At 41.1% G+C, this 20104-nt stretch overlaps 1 protein-coding gene across 2 annotated transcripts in view; it reads right to left on the minus strand.

Moving 5' to 3' along the window:
- The window catches only part of LOC144595310 (synaptotagmin-like protein 2), a 117001-nt gene that overhangs the window by 71759 nt on the left and 25138 nt on the right, over nucleotides 1-20104 (minus strand). For both annotated transcript variants that reach the window (XM_078402650.1, XM_078402649.1), the window contains exons 2-6: nucleotides 19048-19107; nucleotides 18205-18607; nucleotides 8123-8268; nucleotides 7103-7235; nucleotides 2252-2330 (exon numbers count right to left, since the gene is read on the minus strand). In XM_078402650.1, the coding sequence (XP_078258776.1) occupies nucleotides 2252-2330; nucleotides 7103-7235; nucleotides 8123-8268; nucleotides 18205-18305 (459 nt within the window). In that variant the 5' untranslated portion in view covers nucleotides 18306-18607; nucleotides 19048-19107. The remainder of the gene's footprint in view (nucleotides 1-2251; nucleotides 2331-7102; nucleotides 7236-8122; nucleotides 8269-18204; nucleotides 18608-19047; nucleotides 19108-20104) is intronic.

Below are 20104 nucleotides of genomic sequence, written 5' to 3' on the forward strand. Positions count from 1 at the left end.
CTGCAGGTCTACCAGGACTGAACTTTACATTTCAGTAAATCTATACAAATGTTTGTCCATTTAATGAAATCATGACTGCCCTGATTCTAGTATCAACGCTACATTCCGGTCTCCCATGGTAACCTTTCATCTGCTTGGTTAGAACAAATCTATCTGCCTCAGTTTTAAATATTCAAATAATCTATTCCACTGTCCAATGAGGAAGAGAATTCTAAAAGACCCACAGAGCCAAATTCATGTCATCTTTACATTGTAGACTTTTACCTATTTAAAAATGAGCATTAGTTTTTAATTCTCCAACAAAAAGAAACATCTTCTCCACATCCACAATGTCAAGACCCCCCCAGTATCTTGTGTTTCAATCAAATCATGTTTTACTGTTCTGAGCCCATGTAGTAGCGAGTCAAATCTTTCCACATAAGCCAACCTACCTATTTCATGTGTCAGTCTAATGAAACGTCTCTGAACTCTTTCCAAAACATTAATGTTCTTCCCTAAGTAAGGAGACCAATACTGTGCACTGTACTTCAGATTGGTCTCATCAACACCCTTTTCTATCTGAAGCAAAATCTTACTTTTGTATTCAAATTCCCTACCAATGAACGATAATTTTCGACACTGAATAAGTGTCTTTCAAAATTGCATGTCAGGACATTCTGTGTATCGGAGATCTGTTGTATCCCACCAATTAGAATACAAGCTTTATTTTTTTGTGTCAAAATGGACATTTTCATATTTTATTCACATACATTTCCATTTCCAACTGTTTACCCTCTCCTTTATGTCACCTTGTAGCCTCCTTGTGTCTTCTTCACAATTTAGTTTCTTATTGATCTTTGTGTCCACAGCAAATTTAATAGCCACATGTTCAATCCATTCCAAGTCTTTATATAAATTGTGAAAAACTGAGGTCCCTGAACTGCTCCATGTGGCTCACCACTTACTACATCCTGCCAATTGGAAAAAGACCCACTAATGTCAACACCTCTTTTACAGTTACTCTGCCAATCTTTATCCATACTTTTTTTATCTTTTGCAACAACATTTGATGTGGCATCTTATCCAATGTAAAGTAACAGATGGTTTTAATCTCTTTGCAGAGAACTCTCCTGTAATAATCTGAGTCCCAAAAGTGCAAATTAACAGCTAGAAACTCCTGTAAATTTGAATGATTCAATAAAAAGCAAATTTTTTCCTGTTTTGTCTAAAGTTAATACACACCCATAATTAAAGCTGTATTACTTTTAATGAATACAGCTACCATGATTTTATGTTATCTTTACAATATTCAAGACAGCCAAGAGCTGAGTGATATCAAAATTTTTAAAGAATTCTACTTTTCTAATATTATTTGCATAATATTCACAGATCGGATTCTATGTGTGCTTTCAACAAACTCATTTGAGGCTTTCATTCTAGTGCACGGGTTTTTCCTCCCAATTTCTGCATTACAGACCTAGAATACTTAATCAGAATGAATAGAAATTTTAGGATAGATTCTTTAAATCCATTAGCAAAAAAATGAAAAATAATTTATGTTGGGGATGGAGATAAGTCCCGTGCAGATCTTCGTAATGAGTAACCAAACATTCTGAGTTACCCATTTCCCAAAATACTTGCGATATTTCGAGGATATTGCCAAGACTTGAGGACCGTAGCTCCAGGGAGAGGTTGGGCAGGCCAGGACTTTATTCCTTGAAACACAGGAGGCTGAGGGGTGATCTTACAGAGCTGTATAAAACCAAGGGGAATAGATGGGGTGAAAGCACAGCATGTTTACCCAGGGAAGGGGGATCAAGAACCAGAGGACATGGGTTTATGGTGATAGGGACAAGATTTGATAGGAACCAGAGGGGCAACTTTTCATTCAAAGGGTAATGGGTATGGGAACAAGCTGCCAGAGGAGGTAGTTGAGGCAGGTACTATGAAAAGGATTTAAAAGACACTTGGACGGGTACACGGATAGGAAAGATTTAGAAGGATATAGGCCAAACGGGGGCAAATGGGACTAGCATGGTTGGTTAGGTTAGACTAGCTTAGCACCTTGGTTGGCATGAATGATTGGGCCAAAGGGATTGCTTCCATGCTGTCTAACTCTATGTGTATATCCACATGGCCATTATGTATCACACCATGCCACTGTTGTCAGGAGCTCAATGATTAAATTACATGTAAAATTATTTTAAATACATTATCTGCCATTCACGTGCACCACATTTAAAATAATAGTCTGAGCCATTTTGAAACATACCTTTGCTGGTGATGAATAGGTCTTCCTTGGCATCTGCTGTTGCTGTGGATGAGCTCTGTTTTCTTTTTGTAGCGTTGTACTGAAAAAGGAAAAAAAAATGTTCATGCACTTCTAAAAGCTCCCCATAAAACTCTACATTAAAAATAATACAATTGAATTCATAACATTCCTCTCAAATGAGTCATCTTGTTCAGCTCAGTAAACCTTTTCATTTTCTATTTCTTTCCTCCCAGAGTTGTTTACATGCTCACATACAGTTTTGTTCACACCTCCTGCTCTCCAATACCATGTCCATGGAACCATGCTTCAGGAATGTTTATAGATCATGTGGTAGTTTATAGTTTAGTGAATAAGAACAACATATACAGCCTTATCTGGCATTCCCATGAAAAAGAGAAATGCAACGAACTCTATACTGGAGAGTAAGTTACATTTATTTTATACACTAACCAGTTACTTTCCATTTGGTACAATGGTGCATTGTGACTCAGCCACAAAACCATGAATAGCTTAACAAACACACTTAGAAGTTCATAAATTTAGTTAAAATCTAATTGGTTTATAGTCAATAAGTAACTTCTCACCAATTATATACCACAACTAACAAACACTACATGACATACCAGGTATGACATTTTACAGTTTTGCAGCAACTAACAAGTGCCCTGGACACCAAAGAATATTTGATATCATGCATACACCACAATGTTTAATTTTCCCTTGTTCATTCATTTAAACTGCTGATGTGGAAAATAATTATTTTGAAGCACTTGCTCGTGTAACTGCAGTACAATATTCATTATCTCGGATTGGATTTGCAGAATTTTACTCCAAGCTTTTTAGGGGAATTTCTATTTTTCTGCTAAGTACTTTATTTTAATGCAAAGAACCACATGAAATGTGTTCATGAGACAAATTCTACCCCACTCACCAAAAGGGAAAGGGCAAAGCTTGACCTACTTTTAGGTAATTGGACGAACAAGTGACTGAAGTGTCAGTGCACAAGCTTTTTGGAACTAGCGACCACAGGTCTATTAACTTTAACATAGTTACGGAATGCTGAAATGAGCAAAGACCATCTTTGACGGTGTTAGACAAGAACTGGCTCAAGTTGATTGGAGTTGGTTGTTTGTGGGCAATGGCACATCCGGAAAGTGGGATGCTTTAAAACGTGTAATGGCATGCATGTTCCTGTTAGAGTGAAGTGCAAGGCAGGTAGAAGTAAGGAAGCCTGGATGACAAGAGAAATTGAGGTCAGGAAAAAGGTCAGGCATGGGCCAGATCGAGGCAGCTGGGATCGAATGTATCCCAGGAGGAATGCATCCCTGGAGTAGTTTCGGAGACAGGGGACCATACTTAAGAAGGAAATCAAGAGGACAAAAGCATGTGGGAGATAGCTCTGGCCAGATCAGATATATCATACCTAAATACAATCCGTTCAAACTCAAGTATAATAGAGGGAAGATACATAGTGCAAAATATAGTTTACAATAGACAATAGACGCAGGAGTAGGCCATTCAGCCCTTCGAGCCAGCACCGTCATTCAATGCGATCATGGCTGATCACTCTCAATCAGTACCCCGTTCCTGCCTTCTCCCCATACCCCCTCACTCCGCTATCCTTAAGAGCTCTATCCAGCTCTCTTGAAAGCATCCAACGAACTGGCCTCCACTGCCTTCTGAGGCAGAGAATTCCACACCTTCACCACTCTTTGACTGAAAAATCTCTTCCTCGTCTCCGTTCTAAATGGCCTACCCCTTATTCTTAAACTGTGGCCCCTTGTTCTGGACTCCCCCAACATTGGGAACATGTTTCCTGCCTCTAATGTGTCCAATCCCCTAATTATCTTATATGTTTCAATAAGATCCCCCCTCATCCTTCTAAATTCCAGTGTATACAAGGTATACAGTGTATCCAGTGTATACAAGTTCACATTCACAAGTTATTGGAGTAGAATTAGGCCATTCGGCCCATCGAGTCTACTCTGCCATTCAATCATGGCTGATCTCTACCTCCTAATCCCATTTTCCTGCCTTCTCCCCATAACCCTTGACACCCGTTCTAATCAAGAATTTGTCTATCGCATCAGAGACATGTTGTTCGCCGATGACGCAGCAGTTGCAGGCTCCACACCTCGGCTAGAGCAGCGTCGCTTGTGGCTGAAGAGACCAATGCGGGAGTGACAGTCTCTGTCGCAAAGGCACATCCGCAAAGTGACACCCACACCCAGCAGGGACTACAGTCACTGATGGACCACTTCTATCGGGCTTGCAAAGACTTTGGGCTGACCATCAGCCTGAGGAAGACGAACGTCCTGAGACAGGATACAGAGGCACCACCTGTCATCACCATCAACGACTACGAACTCGATGCCATCCATCAGTTCACGTACCTCGGCTCCACCATCACCGACAACCTCTCCTTGGACACAGAGATTGACAAGAGGATCGGGAAGGCAGCTACAACTCTCGATCGCCTCACAACTCAAGTGTGGACCAACCCAAAGCTGACAGTGAAGACAAAGATAGCAGTCTACAACGCCTGTGTCAACAGCACGCTGCTGTCCGGCAGTGAGACATGGACTACATATGCAAGACTGGAGAGAAGACTCAGCACCTTCCACCTTAGAAGCATCCTCCGTATCCTGGATGTATCCTGGCAAGACAGAGTGTCCAACGCCGAGATTCTGTCTCGCGCTGGCCTTCCGAATATGTACACTCTACTCAGGCAACGCAGACTGCGGTGGCTGGGCCATGTCCACCGCACGGAGGATGGCCGTATTCCAAAAGACATCCTCTATGGAGAGCTAACATCTGGGAGGAGAACAATCGGCCGCCCCCAGCTACGTTACAAGGATGTCTGCAAGAGAGATTTGAAGGAGCTCAACATCAATGTGGAGTCCTGGGAGAGCCTTGCAGCTGACCGTACGAGGTGGAGAGGTACCCTGAACCAACATCTCAAAACGGGGGAAGAGAAACTGATGAACGCAGCGGCAGACAAGCGGGCACGCAGAAAGGAGCGCAGCAATTTCAACAGACCAGAGACCACACACAAATGTGATCTTTGCGACAGAGACGGTCACTCCCGCATTGGTCTCTTCAGCCACAAGCGACGCTGCTCTAGCCGAGGTGTGGAGCAAGCAGCCAACTAGGATGCATCACCCATGGTCAGCCATGACCGTGGGGGGGCCTAAAAAGGATCCCATTTTCCTGCCTTCTCCCCAAAACCCTTGACACCCGTTCTAATCAAGAATTTGTCTATCTCTGCCTTAAAAATATCCACCGACTTGGTCTCCACAGCCTTCTGTGGCAATGAGTTCCACAGATTAACTACCCTCTGACTAAAGAAATTCATCCTCACCTATTTTCTAAAAGAGTGCCCTTTTATTCTGAGGCTTTAACCTCAGGCCCTAGACTCTCCCACCAGTGGAAACATCCCTTCCACATCCACTCTATCTATGCCTTTCATTATTCTGTAAATTTCAATGAGGCCCCCCCTCAACCTTCTAAACTCCAATGAGTACAGACCCAGTGCTGTCAAACACTCATCATATGCTACCCCACTCATGTGTAGGAAGGAACTGCAGATGCTGGTTTAAACCGAAGATAAACACAAAAAAGTTGGAGTGACTCAGTGGTACAGGCAGCATCTCTGGAGAGAAGGTTTCAGGTCGAGACCCTTCTTCCGAGTGAAAGTCACGGGAAAGGGAAACGGGTAATGTAGACAATGATGTAGCGAGATAAAGAACAATGAATGAAAGATATGCAAAAAGGTGATGATGACAAAGGAAACTGGCCATTGTTAGCTGTTTGTTGGGTGAAAACGAGAAGCTGGTGCGACTTGAGTGGGGGAGGGATAGAGAGAGAGGGAATGCCAGGGTTAATTGAAGCTAGAGAAATCAATATTCATGCTATTCATTCCTGGAATCATTCTTGTAAATCTCCTCTGGACCCTCTTCAGAGCCAGCACATCCTTCCCCAGACATAGGGCCCAAATTTGCTCACAGTACTCCAAATGCGGCCTGACCAGCACCTTATAGAGCCTCAGCATCACATCTCAGTTTTTGTATTCCAGTCCTCTTGATATAAATGCTAAGTTCTCAGCATTGTAGTGCACAGTTCCTTAGACAAGTCCAATGTCCTCAGTGGGATAGAGGTGAATTGAACAAGTACCCCAGCATGCAAGCACTGTTCAGAAGCCTGATTTCGGAGGGGAAGAAGCTGTTCCTGAGTCTGCCGGTGTGCACTTTCAAGCTTCTGTACCTTCTCGTAGACAGGAGTGGGGATGTTGGAATGACCAGGGTGAAAGACAAGAGTAATTAGTAGATTAAAATGCATGAATAGATGGCACTGCAAGGTGAAACTGTAAGATAAAGGCATTATTAAAGAAACAAAAAGATGGGTCTTTCCGCTAGCACTTCATTCTATTCTTCTCCATCATACCTGCTCTGAGAATGCCACTTTCTGCACCATTGTTTCCAGTATGTCTTATCCTCAACAGGATTTCCCTTTGAGTCTGGACAATGTCCATTATATGGCACTCAAATCTGATCTCATCCTTCTCATACCATCATAGCAAGCCTCCACATTCAACCTGTCATTTAGAACATCTCCTGGCAAACATATCCCTCCACCTCTTACAGTTTTCTGAAGGGTCCATTACCTCAGAAACCGATTCTGATCTTTAAAGTCCCGTTGACTCTTTGGGGGCCTGTTGTACACGCCCAACAAGCTGATCATCCCTCTTTTAATATAATATTTAAAAACTAAGAATAACTGCTATGCATCTTTTCATCTGCGCAGTTTTACCAGCTCTACATAAAGCAGTTTGAATCTTTTAATAGACAATACCTAGCTTGAGGTTCTTCCACCTTTGGGTCTTGCAGGAAGAAAGAAAGCTCCGGTGGTATAAAAATACTGTTCCCCGCATTTTTCAAAAAGTTGTTGGATTTCCCCTTCAACTCCTTAGACTGGAGACGATCATCTGTGAAAGAAGATAATACACAATGAAATATATATATATTTTTAATGGCAGATGTTGAAAAAGTAGAATAAAAACAGAAAATGCTGCTAACACTTGGCAAGAAGTGTCAGTTGAGACAGAAACAATAATTAAATAATTCAAGTTGGTGACTTTTCTTTAACTTGAAACGTTAACTCTCTACTGATGAAAGAAACTGAGATGGCCACTAAATTTTCTCATTCATTAAACTAGATTTACTTTTGCTCCAAATAACTACATTCTCTTTTTGTAGGCGATCTGTCATTCTGGGAGATATAAACAATTTGTATCCACAACTGCTGTTTTACAAGGCATGAAGCAGAGGATGGAATAGTATAAAGTACACAACTTCTAAACATAGAAAGTCACAACATTATTAGACGGAACAAGTTCAACTTTGTCTTTTTTATCATTGACAGTAATGGACTAGGATTAATTATATAAAGTTAGCACAAATCATTTGACATATAACCATATAAAATGGATGTAATAAATTATCTTACACTGGACTGCACATTCCAAGAAATGTCTAGCTCATATTAATTATTAATTTCTTGTTGCATTGATACAAATCACAAAAAAGTACAGAAACAATGTTCTAATTCAGGGGGAAATGTTACCATGAACAAGTAATTAGATTTACTCAAAATATTTGTTAAGCAGAATGTTTCATAATTCATATTAATAGGTATTGTGGTAATTACCAGAATCTGAAACTGGCAATAAAAACATTGGAATCTAATTTTTTTCATTCACCTGCGGTCGACTGGTAACATTGAAATTATCTTTCTTTGTCAAAATTTATTTTGCATCAGGTTTGTCATGGGTCAATGAATGTGAAGTTGGTATAAATAATCAAGAAAACCTACATATCGTCATGGGTTTCTTCTTCCGCATTGATGCTTGGATTAGCGCAGCTCCATGTAGTGTATCTTTGTGCCTCTTTGCCTTGGCTTTATAGAACCACTCACCAGTCATATTCTCACGTTGAATTTCATTTTTAATTTGCAATTGCCTAGGCAACATAAAAAACAAAATGATTCATCATTTTGTATATGACCAACCACAGAATTTCAAATCACTTCTTTCTCCCAAATTACACAAAGACAGATGAGAGATCATTCGGGAAAATGTGATACACAAAAAGTATAGCTGCTATACATACTTTACAAATAGTCTTTCAATAGCCAAATCGGAAGTTGAAGAGGCTTAAAATTTTTGGATGATTCTAAAGCTAAACATGTCCAACCAATGTGCAACAACAATCAAATGAAATCTAAAATGGAATGTAAGCAGAAAATGCAAACAGATCAGAACACTTGTGGAAAGGAAATCATTTAAGGTCTGAGCCTTCATGCTTGCAGGATCTACAGGTTATTTTCCATAAAACTGAAAATGCTGAGCATACTCAGTAGCAGCATCGATAGAGAACAAAACCTAATTAACATTTTGGGTTGATGATACTTTATGAGGAGTGGGACAGGAAAAATGCTAGCAAGTTTCAAATTGCAGATAGAACATAAGAAAATATCATGAATTGATCACCAGGGTCCTTCCTCAACCCTACCCCACCTGACCAGCGCAGTCCTGACATCCCATCTACCTCAATGGAGAGCTTTGAACTTTCTTTAATCGGACTGCATTGGACTTCAATGTTATATCTTTGCCTAAATGTTGCACTCTTCATCTTTTATCTGTGCATTGTGCACTTTGATTGTATTCATGTTTTTTAAAAACTGTTTTTTACTGGATAGCAAGCAAACCAAACCTTTTCATTGTATCTTGATACACATGACAATATTAATAAACTAACTCATCAAAACTATTTAATATGATCATGGTGGGGCAAGGTTGAGGAAGGGGTGGAGACACAAAGGGAATGTCAGTTCATGGGCAGAGACCAGTTGTCCTGTAGAAGACACATTTGGTGCTGTCTCGGTGGAATCATTGTTAGACAGCCGATCTGATGGGTACAGTGCAGACACTATAACAACATTTAAAAGACATTTGGACAGGTACATGGATAGGTAAGGTTTGGCGGGATGTGGGCAAATGCACGCAGGTGGGACTAGTGTAGATGGGGCATTTCTGTTGGCATGGGGGAAGTTAGGCCAAAGGGCCTGTTTCCGTGCTGTATGACTTTAAACTTAAAAGAGGAGCTAACAAATCCCCTTGACTGGATGGCCTACAATCTAGGGTTTTATAGTGGAGACATGAAAGTCTGCAGATACTGAAATATTGATCAAAAAAATAACCTGCTGGTAGAACTCAGAGGGTCAGGCAGCTTACGTGGAATGAAATGGACAATGACGTTTTAGTCCTGATTTTTCTTCAGACTGGATGAAATGTGCCTATTGCCCTTCAGAGATGCTGCATGGCCCATTAAGTTCTTCCAACAGTTCTTTCTGCTAGGCTCTTGCAGTGGTGGCTGAGGAAATCATGGTTTAATTAGAAATGATTTTCAAAAATACCCTGTATTCTGAGAAAGAAAGTGAGAGTAATACGGACTGGATAGCCTGACATTGGATATCAGAAAATCGCCAAAATCTATTAAACAGGGGTGCAAAGAAAGCTTGAGAAATCATCATGGCCAAAATCATAATCAAATATCCTGCATCTTAACAACTTCCCTGCCAATCCTAGAGACAGATTTACCTTTTGCAAAAAAATAAGACATTTATTATATGAAATAAATTAAAAACAGACATCTACCCCATCTCCCTGCATAGTTTTACTTAATTTTTTTAATAAAGATCAGTGACCCTCTTCCAAATGAAGGAAGCCACTCCAGTTACATCAGTTATGGCAGGCATAAAACTAATGAGTGAGGTCTGAGGCATAACTCAATCATTTATGAAACGAGGGAAAGATAAAACAGTAAACTATAGACCAGTGAGCTTAACATCAGAAGTGGAGCAAATACTGGGTGTTATGGAAGTGGTAAAAGGGCACTTAAATAAAAATAGGAGGGGACTCAATGTGAACTAATGAAGTAAAAATAATGTTTGACAAATCTTTTGGAATTTTCTGATGTTGTAAACAGTAGAAGAGATCGGGTGAGGCAAGCAGGTGTCACAAAAGAGATCACTTTAAAAAATGGTAGAGTACATGGTATTGGTGAAGTATTGCATGAGCATGGTTAATGTTAAGAAAACAGAGAAGAAAGAGAAACAAGGAATTTTAGATCAGGGCAGCTATGACTAATGGATTGATACAGGGATTGGTGCCAAGGCCCCAGCTGTTCACAATTGATATAAATGATTTGATTTAACTAGAAAGTCCCATATGCGATCACATCCGCAATATTGTTTCCCGATCTGGTCTCCTGACCCAAGGAAGGATATACTCGGAATACAGTGAAAGTTCTCATCTCTGTCCTGAATGGCTGACCCTTTAATTTCTAAACGCCCAAGCTAAGGGAAACATCATGCCTGCACCCATCAATTCAAGTCCCATAAGAATGTTGCATGTTTCAATCAGATTATCTCTTGATCTTCGATGGAGGCTTTAGGCCCCATCTGTTTAATTTCTCTTTGTGGAGCCGAATTAATACGCCAAATTCATTTTGTAGTCCTTCCGTTGCCAGAATATCCTTCCTCCTGTTGACACCAATATCCTCAATGGAAACTATGTAATCACAAGATTTAGAAAAATAAAGGGCGACTTTAATAAAACTTGCAAGATTCTGAGAGGGATTGCCAAGGTAAACGCTGAGAGGCTCTATCTCCAAGTTAGAGTTTCTGGGACAAGAAATGTAGCAATGGAGTGAGTCATTTGCCATAAGCCACTCAAAATTGAAATGAGACATTTCTCTGCTTTGTGTTTCTCAATATTTGGAATGATGTGTCTCAGAAGCTACCAATGCTCCATCTTCCTCTCAGCTTACTATTTATATCTATGTCTGGATTTTTTGATATTAGTCCTTTGATCCAGATCATTGATATTCATTGTTAATAACAAAGATCCCCATCTCTCATTATTGAAACACATATCGCACACATCCCCTCCTGAAAAAAAAATCAAGTTATTCCTAACTTCTGCTTCCTGCTTGTTAATCAATAATGGTAACTTAGGTTGATTAAGTAGAAATTGTAAATAAAGACAGGTATTAATTTCCATGAAGCTTTTCAAAGCCTCAGGATTACAAACACTTTAACAACCAAAAAATGATTATTTTGAAAATCTAATTGGAGGGAAGTGCAGCAATTTGCAGATAGCAAGATGTTACCTGATGGGTGCAGGCATGATGTTTCCCTTAGCTTGGGCGTTTAGAAATTAAAGGGTCAGCCGTCCAGTTGCCCTAACTCCTATAGTCATGAAGTGCTTTGAAAGGCTGGTCCTCTCACACATCAAATCCAACATCCCTGACTCACTGGACCCACATTAATTTGCATACAGGGCAAATAGATCCACAGAGGATGCCATCTCTCTGGCTCTTCACACTGTCCTGACTCACCTGGAGAGACAGGGCACGTACGTGAGGATGCTATTCATTGACTATAGCTCTGCCTTCAACACGGTCATCCCCACCAAGCTCATCACCAAACTCCACCAGCTAGGCCTCAGCTCATCGTTATGCGACTGGATCCTGGACTTCCTGCTGGAGCGACCCCAGGCAGTGAGAATGGGCCCGCACCTGTCCTCCACTATCACCCTGAGTACCGGCACACCGCAGGGCTGTGTTCTGAGCCCCATGCTCTACTCCCTCTTCACACACGACTGTGTTCCTGCATTCGACACCAACACCATTGTCAAGTTTGCAGACGACAAAACGGTGATGAAATAAAATACAGAGCGGAGGTGCAGAACCTGGCGGACAGGTGCTCTGATAACAACCTGTCCCTAAATACCACCAAGACCAAGGAGCTGATCATCAACTTCCGTAGGTCACACAACGGGGAATACGTCCCGATCTTTATCAACGGGGACAGTGTGGAGAGAGTGTCCAGCTTCAAGTTTCTGGGCACTCACATTTCGGAGGACCTAACATGGTCCAATAACACTGCTGCGCTGGTCAAAAGGCACAGCAACGACTGTTCTACCTAAGAACACTGAAGAAGTCTGGTCTACTCCAACAGCTGCTGACAACATTCTACCGCTGCACAATAGAGAGCATCCTAACACATGGCATCCCTGTGTGGTACCTCAGCTGCACGGAGGCAGAGAGGAAAGCTCTTCAGCGGGTAGTCCATAGAGCTCAGAGGACCATCGGAACACAGCTACCAGCCTTGGAGGGCATCTACAACACACTATGCCTCAGAAAAGCCACCAGCATCCACAAAGACTCTTCACACTCCTGCAACAGTCTGTTCGAACTTCTACCATCGGGCAGACGATACAAGGCTTTCTACATCCGCACTCAGGCTTTCCAGACTCAGGAACAGCTTCATCCCCAGGGCCATAGCTGCTATGAACCGGTCCTGCTGAGCCAGACTGTCACATCGCAGTGATCCGGCACAGACCTACTTGCACTTTATTCTGTTTTTAAACTGTTACAATTTGTTTCATTGGGTTGTTTAAATTAATACTGACTAGCTAATTAAATTATTGCATCGTATGGGAGGCGCATTCCCAATCTCGTTGTACCCCTGTACAATGACAATAAAGATATATTGTATTGTATTGTATTGTATTGTTACAATGAACAAAAAGAAGAATTTACCTTATTATCCATTTCCAATATTAGTAAACAAATCAATGGTTTGAACTCCAGGAGAATCCCAAATAGACAAGGGATCCCTCACATCCTCCTCCTAAAGATAGAGCCTGTTGTAGTACAGTAACACCCAGGAAGTTCACCTTGATCACAACCAAATGCTGAATGGAGTTTGGACCAAATCAACTGACCAAGGAGTGAAAAACTACCAAGGCAATATGGCAAAAGTGAATTTACTTTCAATGTTGCTCAAGTAATTATCAATGGTTCAATGGTACTTTATTGTCACATGTACCAAGGTGCAGTGAAATTCACATGTCACAAATTTCACATGTCTCAATCCTGGCACCTGCAGAACTTCAGCATGCGTTCAGAACTAGTACATGACATAGAATTAAGGACTGAGGAAAAGGAAGACAAGAAATAGTGAAATCTGAGGGACAGAATTTTATCTTTACTTGCATGCATGAAATAGTGAATAATAGTTTCTGAAATTCAACATCACTGATGTCAATTTTGTGAAGTAGAGAGCAATGGCACACAGTACAAAACTGCACATATAATGCATGTAACAACTTCCATCTTACTGTACACATTCCATCATACACTATCCAGTTCATGTTGCAGCACCGTGTACGATTAAAGAGAGAATGTTATACAATTTAGATTAAATTATGAATTCCCCAATTTTTTTTCCATTGATTAAATTTGACTGCATCATGAGGTCATAATGTGTTAATTAAGAATTCATGTCTGAGTGTCGTCAGCAACACATCAAATAAGAGCAAATTAAAACTTTATAAAACAATCATTCCTCTTGTTTACTGTCCTTTGAACATTTTTAAAATCAAAGTGAATCAGAGTAATTTTTTAATATATGAACAGCAAGTTCATGCGCAATTTCTAATAATCACATGACTGCTTTCAAGACTGCAGTCTTGTCCTGTCTATCACATCTTACGTCAAGAACAGAGAACAGTATAATTGGCCCGTGATGCCCGTGCCAAACATGCTGCAAAGTTCAACCTTGCATATGCCTTGCATATGATCCATATCTTCCAATTCCCTGAATGTTCACTGGTTGCCTGTGTAAATGCCTCTCAAATACCACTCTATTTAAAAAGAAAACTTGACCCACACAACTCTTTCAAATGTCCTGCTCACTCCTAAAAGCTATGCCCTCTACCATTGGGAAAGATCACCCTGGCAAAAGATTCTATCTACCCCAGGCTTCTCAAACAATCAGATTTCACTCAGCCTCCAATGTTCCAGAGAAAACTATCGAAGTTTGTCCAACTTCTCCATGGAGTTAATATACCTTAGTTCCAGCAACATCCTGGTGAACCTCCTGCACCCGATCCAAAGCCTCACATCCTTCATGTAACGCGACAACCAAAACGTCACAATACTCCAAATGTGCCCTAGCCAAAATTTTATTATGGTTGGTGTGTTTACAATGGGATCTCACTTAACCTTGGGATACAAGGTAGTAAGCAATCTGAACGTGCTCTATAAAAAAGCAACAATAATTCTGTTTAACAGTAAAAGAGTCAAATTTCATTTTAGTACATTAGATGTGGCACGGTGCCTTGCAGCAAATGCTGTGCCAGAGACCCGGGTTCGATCCTGATTGCGGGTGCTGTCTGTACAGAGATTGTACGTTCTCCCTGTGACCCGCGTGGGTTTTTCTCCAACATCTTCGATTTCCTCCCACACTCCAAAGACGTACAGGTATGTAGGTTAATTGGCTTGGTAAATGTAAAAAATTGTCCCTAGTGGGTTTAGGATAGTTTTAATGTGCAGGGATCACTGGTCGACGCTGACCCGATGGGTCGAAAGGGCCTGTTTCCCTGCTGTATCTCTAAACTAAATTACATTGAATTTAGAACAGTGCAGAATATAAATTCTGAAACTCTACTTTTTTTTCCGTAATAAACATGATAACCAAGATATAGATCACATGGCAAAAAAAAGACACAAAGTACTGGAGTAACTTAATGGGTCAGGCAGCATCTCTGGAGGACATGGATAAGCGAAGTTTCAGGTTGGGATCCTTCTTCAGACACAATAGGAAGGGGAAGAGAGCTGGAAGAGAGATGGGGGCAAGACAAAGCCAGGAAACTGATCGGTAGGTACAGATGAGGGGATTTGACTGGGTGAATGAAGGTTAAAGATAAAAAGACACAGGGCGTGAGATAAGAAGCGGCTCTAAATGTGAAGCCAGAGGAAGGGATATGGGGGGGAAGGGATGTGGGATATTGGGTATGCACACAGGTGGGGCACAGAGAAAAGAGGGGGGAAGAAGAGGGGGGAGGGTGGTTTGTTAACTAAAATTGGAGAAGTCAACTGTTGGATTGTGAACTACATGTGGATGATGAGGTGCTATTGCTCCAGTTTGCATGTGGCCTTACTCTATCCCAGGACAGAAGGGTTAATATGGGAATGGGAATTAAAATGGTTAGTGACTGGGAGATCCAGAAGGCCTTGGTGGGCTCAGTGCAAGTGTTGGGCGAACCAGTCACATAGTCTACATTTGGTTTTGTTGAGGTAAAGGAGGCCATAAATGGGAGTATTGGATGCAGTAGATGTGGTTGAGGACGGGCAGGTGAACCTGTTGGATCCAAGGGCTGGCGGGGGTGAAAAAGTAAGGAACAAGTAAATTCTAACCTTGTTCTGTATGGGGGTAAGGATAATGAGAGCAGAACACAGGACACAAAGGGGAGACAGGTGAAGGATTTACAACAGAAGGGCAGAAACCACATATATTGAAGATGTCTCATAGAAACATAGAAACAGAAAATAGGTGCAGGAGGAAGGCATTAGGCCCTTTGAGCCAGCACCGCCATTAATTATGCTCATGGCTGATTATCCACAATCAGTAACCTGTGCCCAACTTCTCCCCATATCCCTTGATTCCACTAGCCCCCAGAGCTCTATCTAACTCTCTCTTAAATTCATCCAGTGAATTAGCCTCCACTGCCTTCTGTGGCAGAGAATTCCACAAATTCACATCTCTCTGGGTGAAAAAGTTCCTTCTCACCTCAGTTTTAAATGGCCTCCCCTTTATTCTAAGACTGTGGCCCCTGGTTCTGGACTCCCCCAACATTGCGAACATTTTTCCTGCATCTAGCTTATCCAGTCCTTTTATAATTTTATTTGTCTCTATAAGATCCCCTCTCATCCTTCTAGACACCAGTGAATATAAGCCTAGTCTTTTCAATCTTTCCTCATATGGCAGTCCCGCCATCTCAGGGATCAATCTCGTGAACCTATGCTGCACTGCCTCGATTACAAGGATGTCCTTCCTCAAATTAGGAGACCAAAACTGTACACAATACCCCAGATGTGATCTTACCAGGGCCCTATACAACTGCAGAAGAACCTCTTTACTCCTATACTAAAATCGTCTCGTTATGAAGGCTAACATGCCTTCTCAGAGTGGAAAGGCTCATCTAGGGAGCAGATGCGGTGGAGACGGAGAAATTGAGAGAAGGAGATAGTGTCTTTTCAGGGGGCAGGTGGGAGGTGTAGTCCAGATAAATCTGAAACAAAACAGACTGTGCTGGAAATATTTTGACAATCAGGCAATATCTAGGGTGTGCAACAACTAGGGTGTACTCCAAAGACGTACAGGTATGTAGGTTAATTGGCTGGGTAAATGTAAAAATTGTCCCTAGTGGGTGTAGGATAGTGTTAATGTACGGGGATCACTGGGCGGCACGGACTTGGTGGGCCGAAAAGGCCTGTTTCCGGCTGTATATATATGATATGATATGATATGATATGTTAATGTTGGCAACAAAACTTCATCAATTCAGGTGCTGTCTAATTAACTGAGCATTTCCAGAAGTCTCCTTTTATCCCAGCTGAAATTAGGCAATCTCGTTCTGAACCATGTCAGTTACTGTTCACACCCAGGTCTTTACAAGATTGCTAGCTCAGGAGTGATACAATTTAAAGGGCTGGTATGTAACAGAACAAACTGGAGAGTGACAAACCAATCTGAAGCCAGCTCTTATGGGCCAAAGACAGAGGCTTGTCCCTAGCTTCCCTGCCATTTGAACACTTTAATGTCCCCAGCATGGATGCCTGCATGGCAATTCCATGATACACAGGATGAATTGGTAGCTGCAGATCAGCAGATCACACAAGCATGTCCTGTATAGCTACTTTAAAATTTCTGAGCGGCAAGATCTTGAGTCTAAGGGTTGCAAAGCAAATTGTGATGGAGAGATGAAAGTTTGTGTGGACAAACCTCAGTGAAGATTTCCATTATGAAAAGATTCTGCTGACTGCACAAGACATGTGACACCAATACTCACATAGAAATTGGAGCAGTACAGCAAAGACACAGTTCCTCAGCCCACAATGTCTACCAAAAAGGAGCCATGTTAAACTCATCTCCTCTGCATGGCCATGATCCATATCCTTCCATTCGCTGCATGTCCGTCCACATGCCTATCCAAAAACCTCTTAAATGTCACTATCATATATTCCTCCACCACCACTCCTGGCAACACGTTCTAGGCACTCACCACCCCCTGTGCAAAAAAACCCGCCCAGCATATATCTTTTAAATTTTGCCTCTCTTACCATAAAACTATGCTTTCTAGCCTTTGACATTTCCACCCTGGCATCGACCAAATACATTGCCCATAAACCAGTGCTGGGTGGTTGTGAAACACTGGCATCCCTAAAACTGATGCACGCTTTGTAATGCTCCTCCAACTCTCACAGGATCCAGCAGAAAATGGGATGGAGATTTCTTGTGATGCAAATCACGCAAGTTACAGACTTCTCCTGACCTTTGTCAACTGTGACCATAACTGTTTTCCCAGACTTCAGAAACTTAGCAAAAGCTTACTCCTAACAAAAACAAAACAAATCTGTTCCAGGTAGTATAAGAAAATAACTGCAGATGCTGGTACATTGGTATATTTCTATTTAAAAAAATTCAGCCCCCCTTTAGTCCTGTAAAACACCACATTGGTTTGAGCAGCATTTCTCTGTCCCAACATCAATATTCTCCCTATTGATGGCTACACGAGTTCTGATGGGATTGGTCTGATTCTCCACAGAGACATAAAAATTTTGAATGGTCACCAAGAAAAAGCTGTAATCTGATCCATTAGGCTGACTGGCACAGAACCTTTGCAATGCTTCAAGAGTGGAAGTGCAGTCTTCCTGTCTCCACTCAACTTCACATATAAAACAGATGTACTTCCTAATAAATGCTATTCCATATATTTTACAGTATCTATAATTATCAAGCAAAGGCATAATTTTATGTCTTACCTAACTCTTCTTTCTTCTACTTTTCTCAACTCCGTATCTCTCTGCAGCACCTTCAAGATATTAGCCTGCTCTTCCTCTGTTAGATGACTTAGATCAATCATCTTTTCAGAATCAGATTCCTCAGTAAATGGATAATTTCAAAATTTGCTTCTGTTACAGGTTCTATGAAATAGCGATTTTGATTATTTTACATTTCTCCACAAAAATTAAAGTTTGATGCTCTGTAACAGAATAGTTTCTAATCTTTGTGAAGTTGTGTTATTCTACTTCAAGCTCTTCGATGTTCAAAAACAGTTGCGAAAACAATTCTTCCTTCTCTTATTGCTTGAGCCACAAGTTGACGAAGATGCAATCTCTCATTTGTCCCCTGCATCTAGATGTTCCTGAAAACGTTCAACAGGTTCTGAAACATAGAGGATAGAAGCATCACTACTCAAACAATTGATTTAATCAATTAAAAATGATATGATTCATTGAGATTCAAGCAGCTCAAAGACATGTTCATATAAAGAGGTTCAACAATGTCCCAATTAAAAAAAACTTGAATTAACATTTCTTCTAAACTTAACCAAATAAATTCTGGCAGGTTTTGGGAATTCCTTTTTTTGTTTTGTATAATTTAAACAGCCCATTTAATTTTCTCTGTACCACATGCAATTATCTCTACAAAACAACCAAGTAAATAACTTGCAGACAAAGGTGCTCTACAAGCACCAATCACTCAGTTACTTGTGAAGTCCAAGCAAGAACCATGGTGGAGAGGACAGGGGTGGAAGTGTGAACGGTTGAAGGGAGAAGTGGAAAACTTCTGGGACGAGGCTCATACCCAATACACATGCTTACCGGTTCAGATGTGTAGGTGAAATCTTGCTCTAATTACGAATCCTGCAGACATTTGTTGAGCTGTGGTTGAGACATTTAAACATTAAAATTTATGCAAGTTATTTTCAAAAGTTATTCACCAAGAACATCTACTATAACTTATATTTAATTAAAATGCAAAACTAAAGGGGTTTTTTAATCCCTAAGTCCAGACTCAGAGAACCCATTCAAATGAATAGGGTCTCGAATTTAATGCCAGGATACATATGCCAGGATACATATTGCCCAGGGTCAGAGAGGAAATACCTCAGCTAATGCATGCTAGAGACTCCCAGCATCTGGGCTCGGCTGCTTGACTCATCTGCCTATCACTCGGTATGTTCTGGTCTTTATATATATATATAATATATTATATATATATATAACATATATTAATGATTTGGAAGAGGGAATTAGAAGCAACACTAGCAAGTTTGCGGATGACACAAAGCTGGGTGGCAGTGTGAACTGTGAAGTGGATGTTAGGAGGTTGCAGGGTGACCTGGACCGGTTGAGTGAGTGGGCAGATGTGTGGCAGATGCAGTATAATATAGATAAATGTGAGGTTATCCACTTTGGCGGCAAAAAAAAAGAGGCAGATTATTATCTCAATGGTGTTAGGTTAGAGAAGGGGAAGGTGCAGCGAGACCTGGGTGTCCTTGTACACCAGTCACTGAAAGTTGGCGTGCAGGTACAGCAGGCAGTGAAGAAAGCTAATGGCATGTTGGCCTTCATAACGAGAGGATTTCAGTATAGGAGTAAAGAGGTTCTTCTGCAGTTGTATAGGTAAGACCACATCTGGTGTATTGTGCACAGTTTTGGTCTCCTAATTTGAGGAAGGACATCTTTGTAATTGAGGCAGTGCAGTGTAGGTTCACGAGATTGATCCCTGGGAAGGCGGGACTGTCATATGAGGAAAGATCGGAAAGACTAGGCTTGTATTCACTGGAGTTTAGAAGGATGAGAGGGGATCTTATAGAAACATATAAAATTATAAAAGGACTGGACAAGCTAGATGCAGGAAAAACGTTTCCAATGT

This window comes from Rhinoraja longicauda, chromosome 7 (genome assembly GCF_053455715.1).
Source record: "Rhinoraja longicauda isolate Sanriku21f chromosome 7, sRhiLon1.1, whole genome shotgun sequence".
In the NCBI taxonomy this organism is placed as follows: Eukaryota; Metazoa; Chordata; class Chondrichthyes; order Rajiformes; family Arhynchobatidae; genus Rhinoraja; species Rhinoraja longicauda.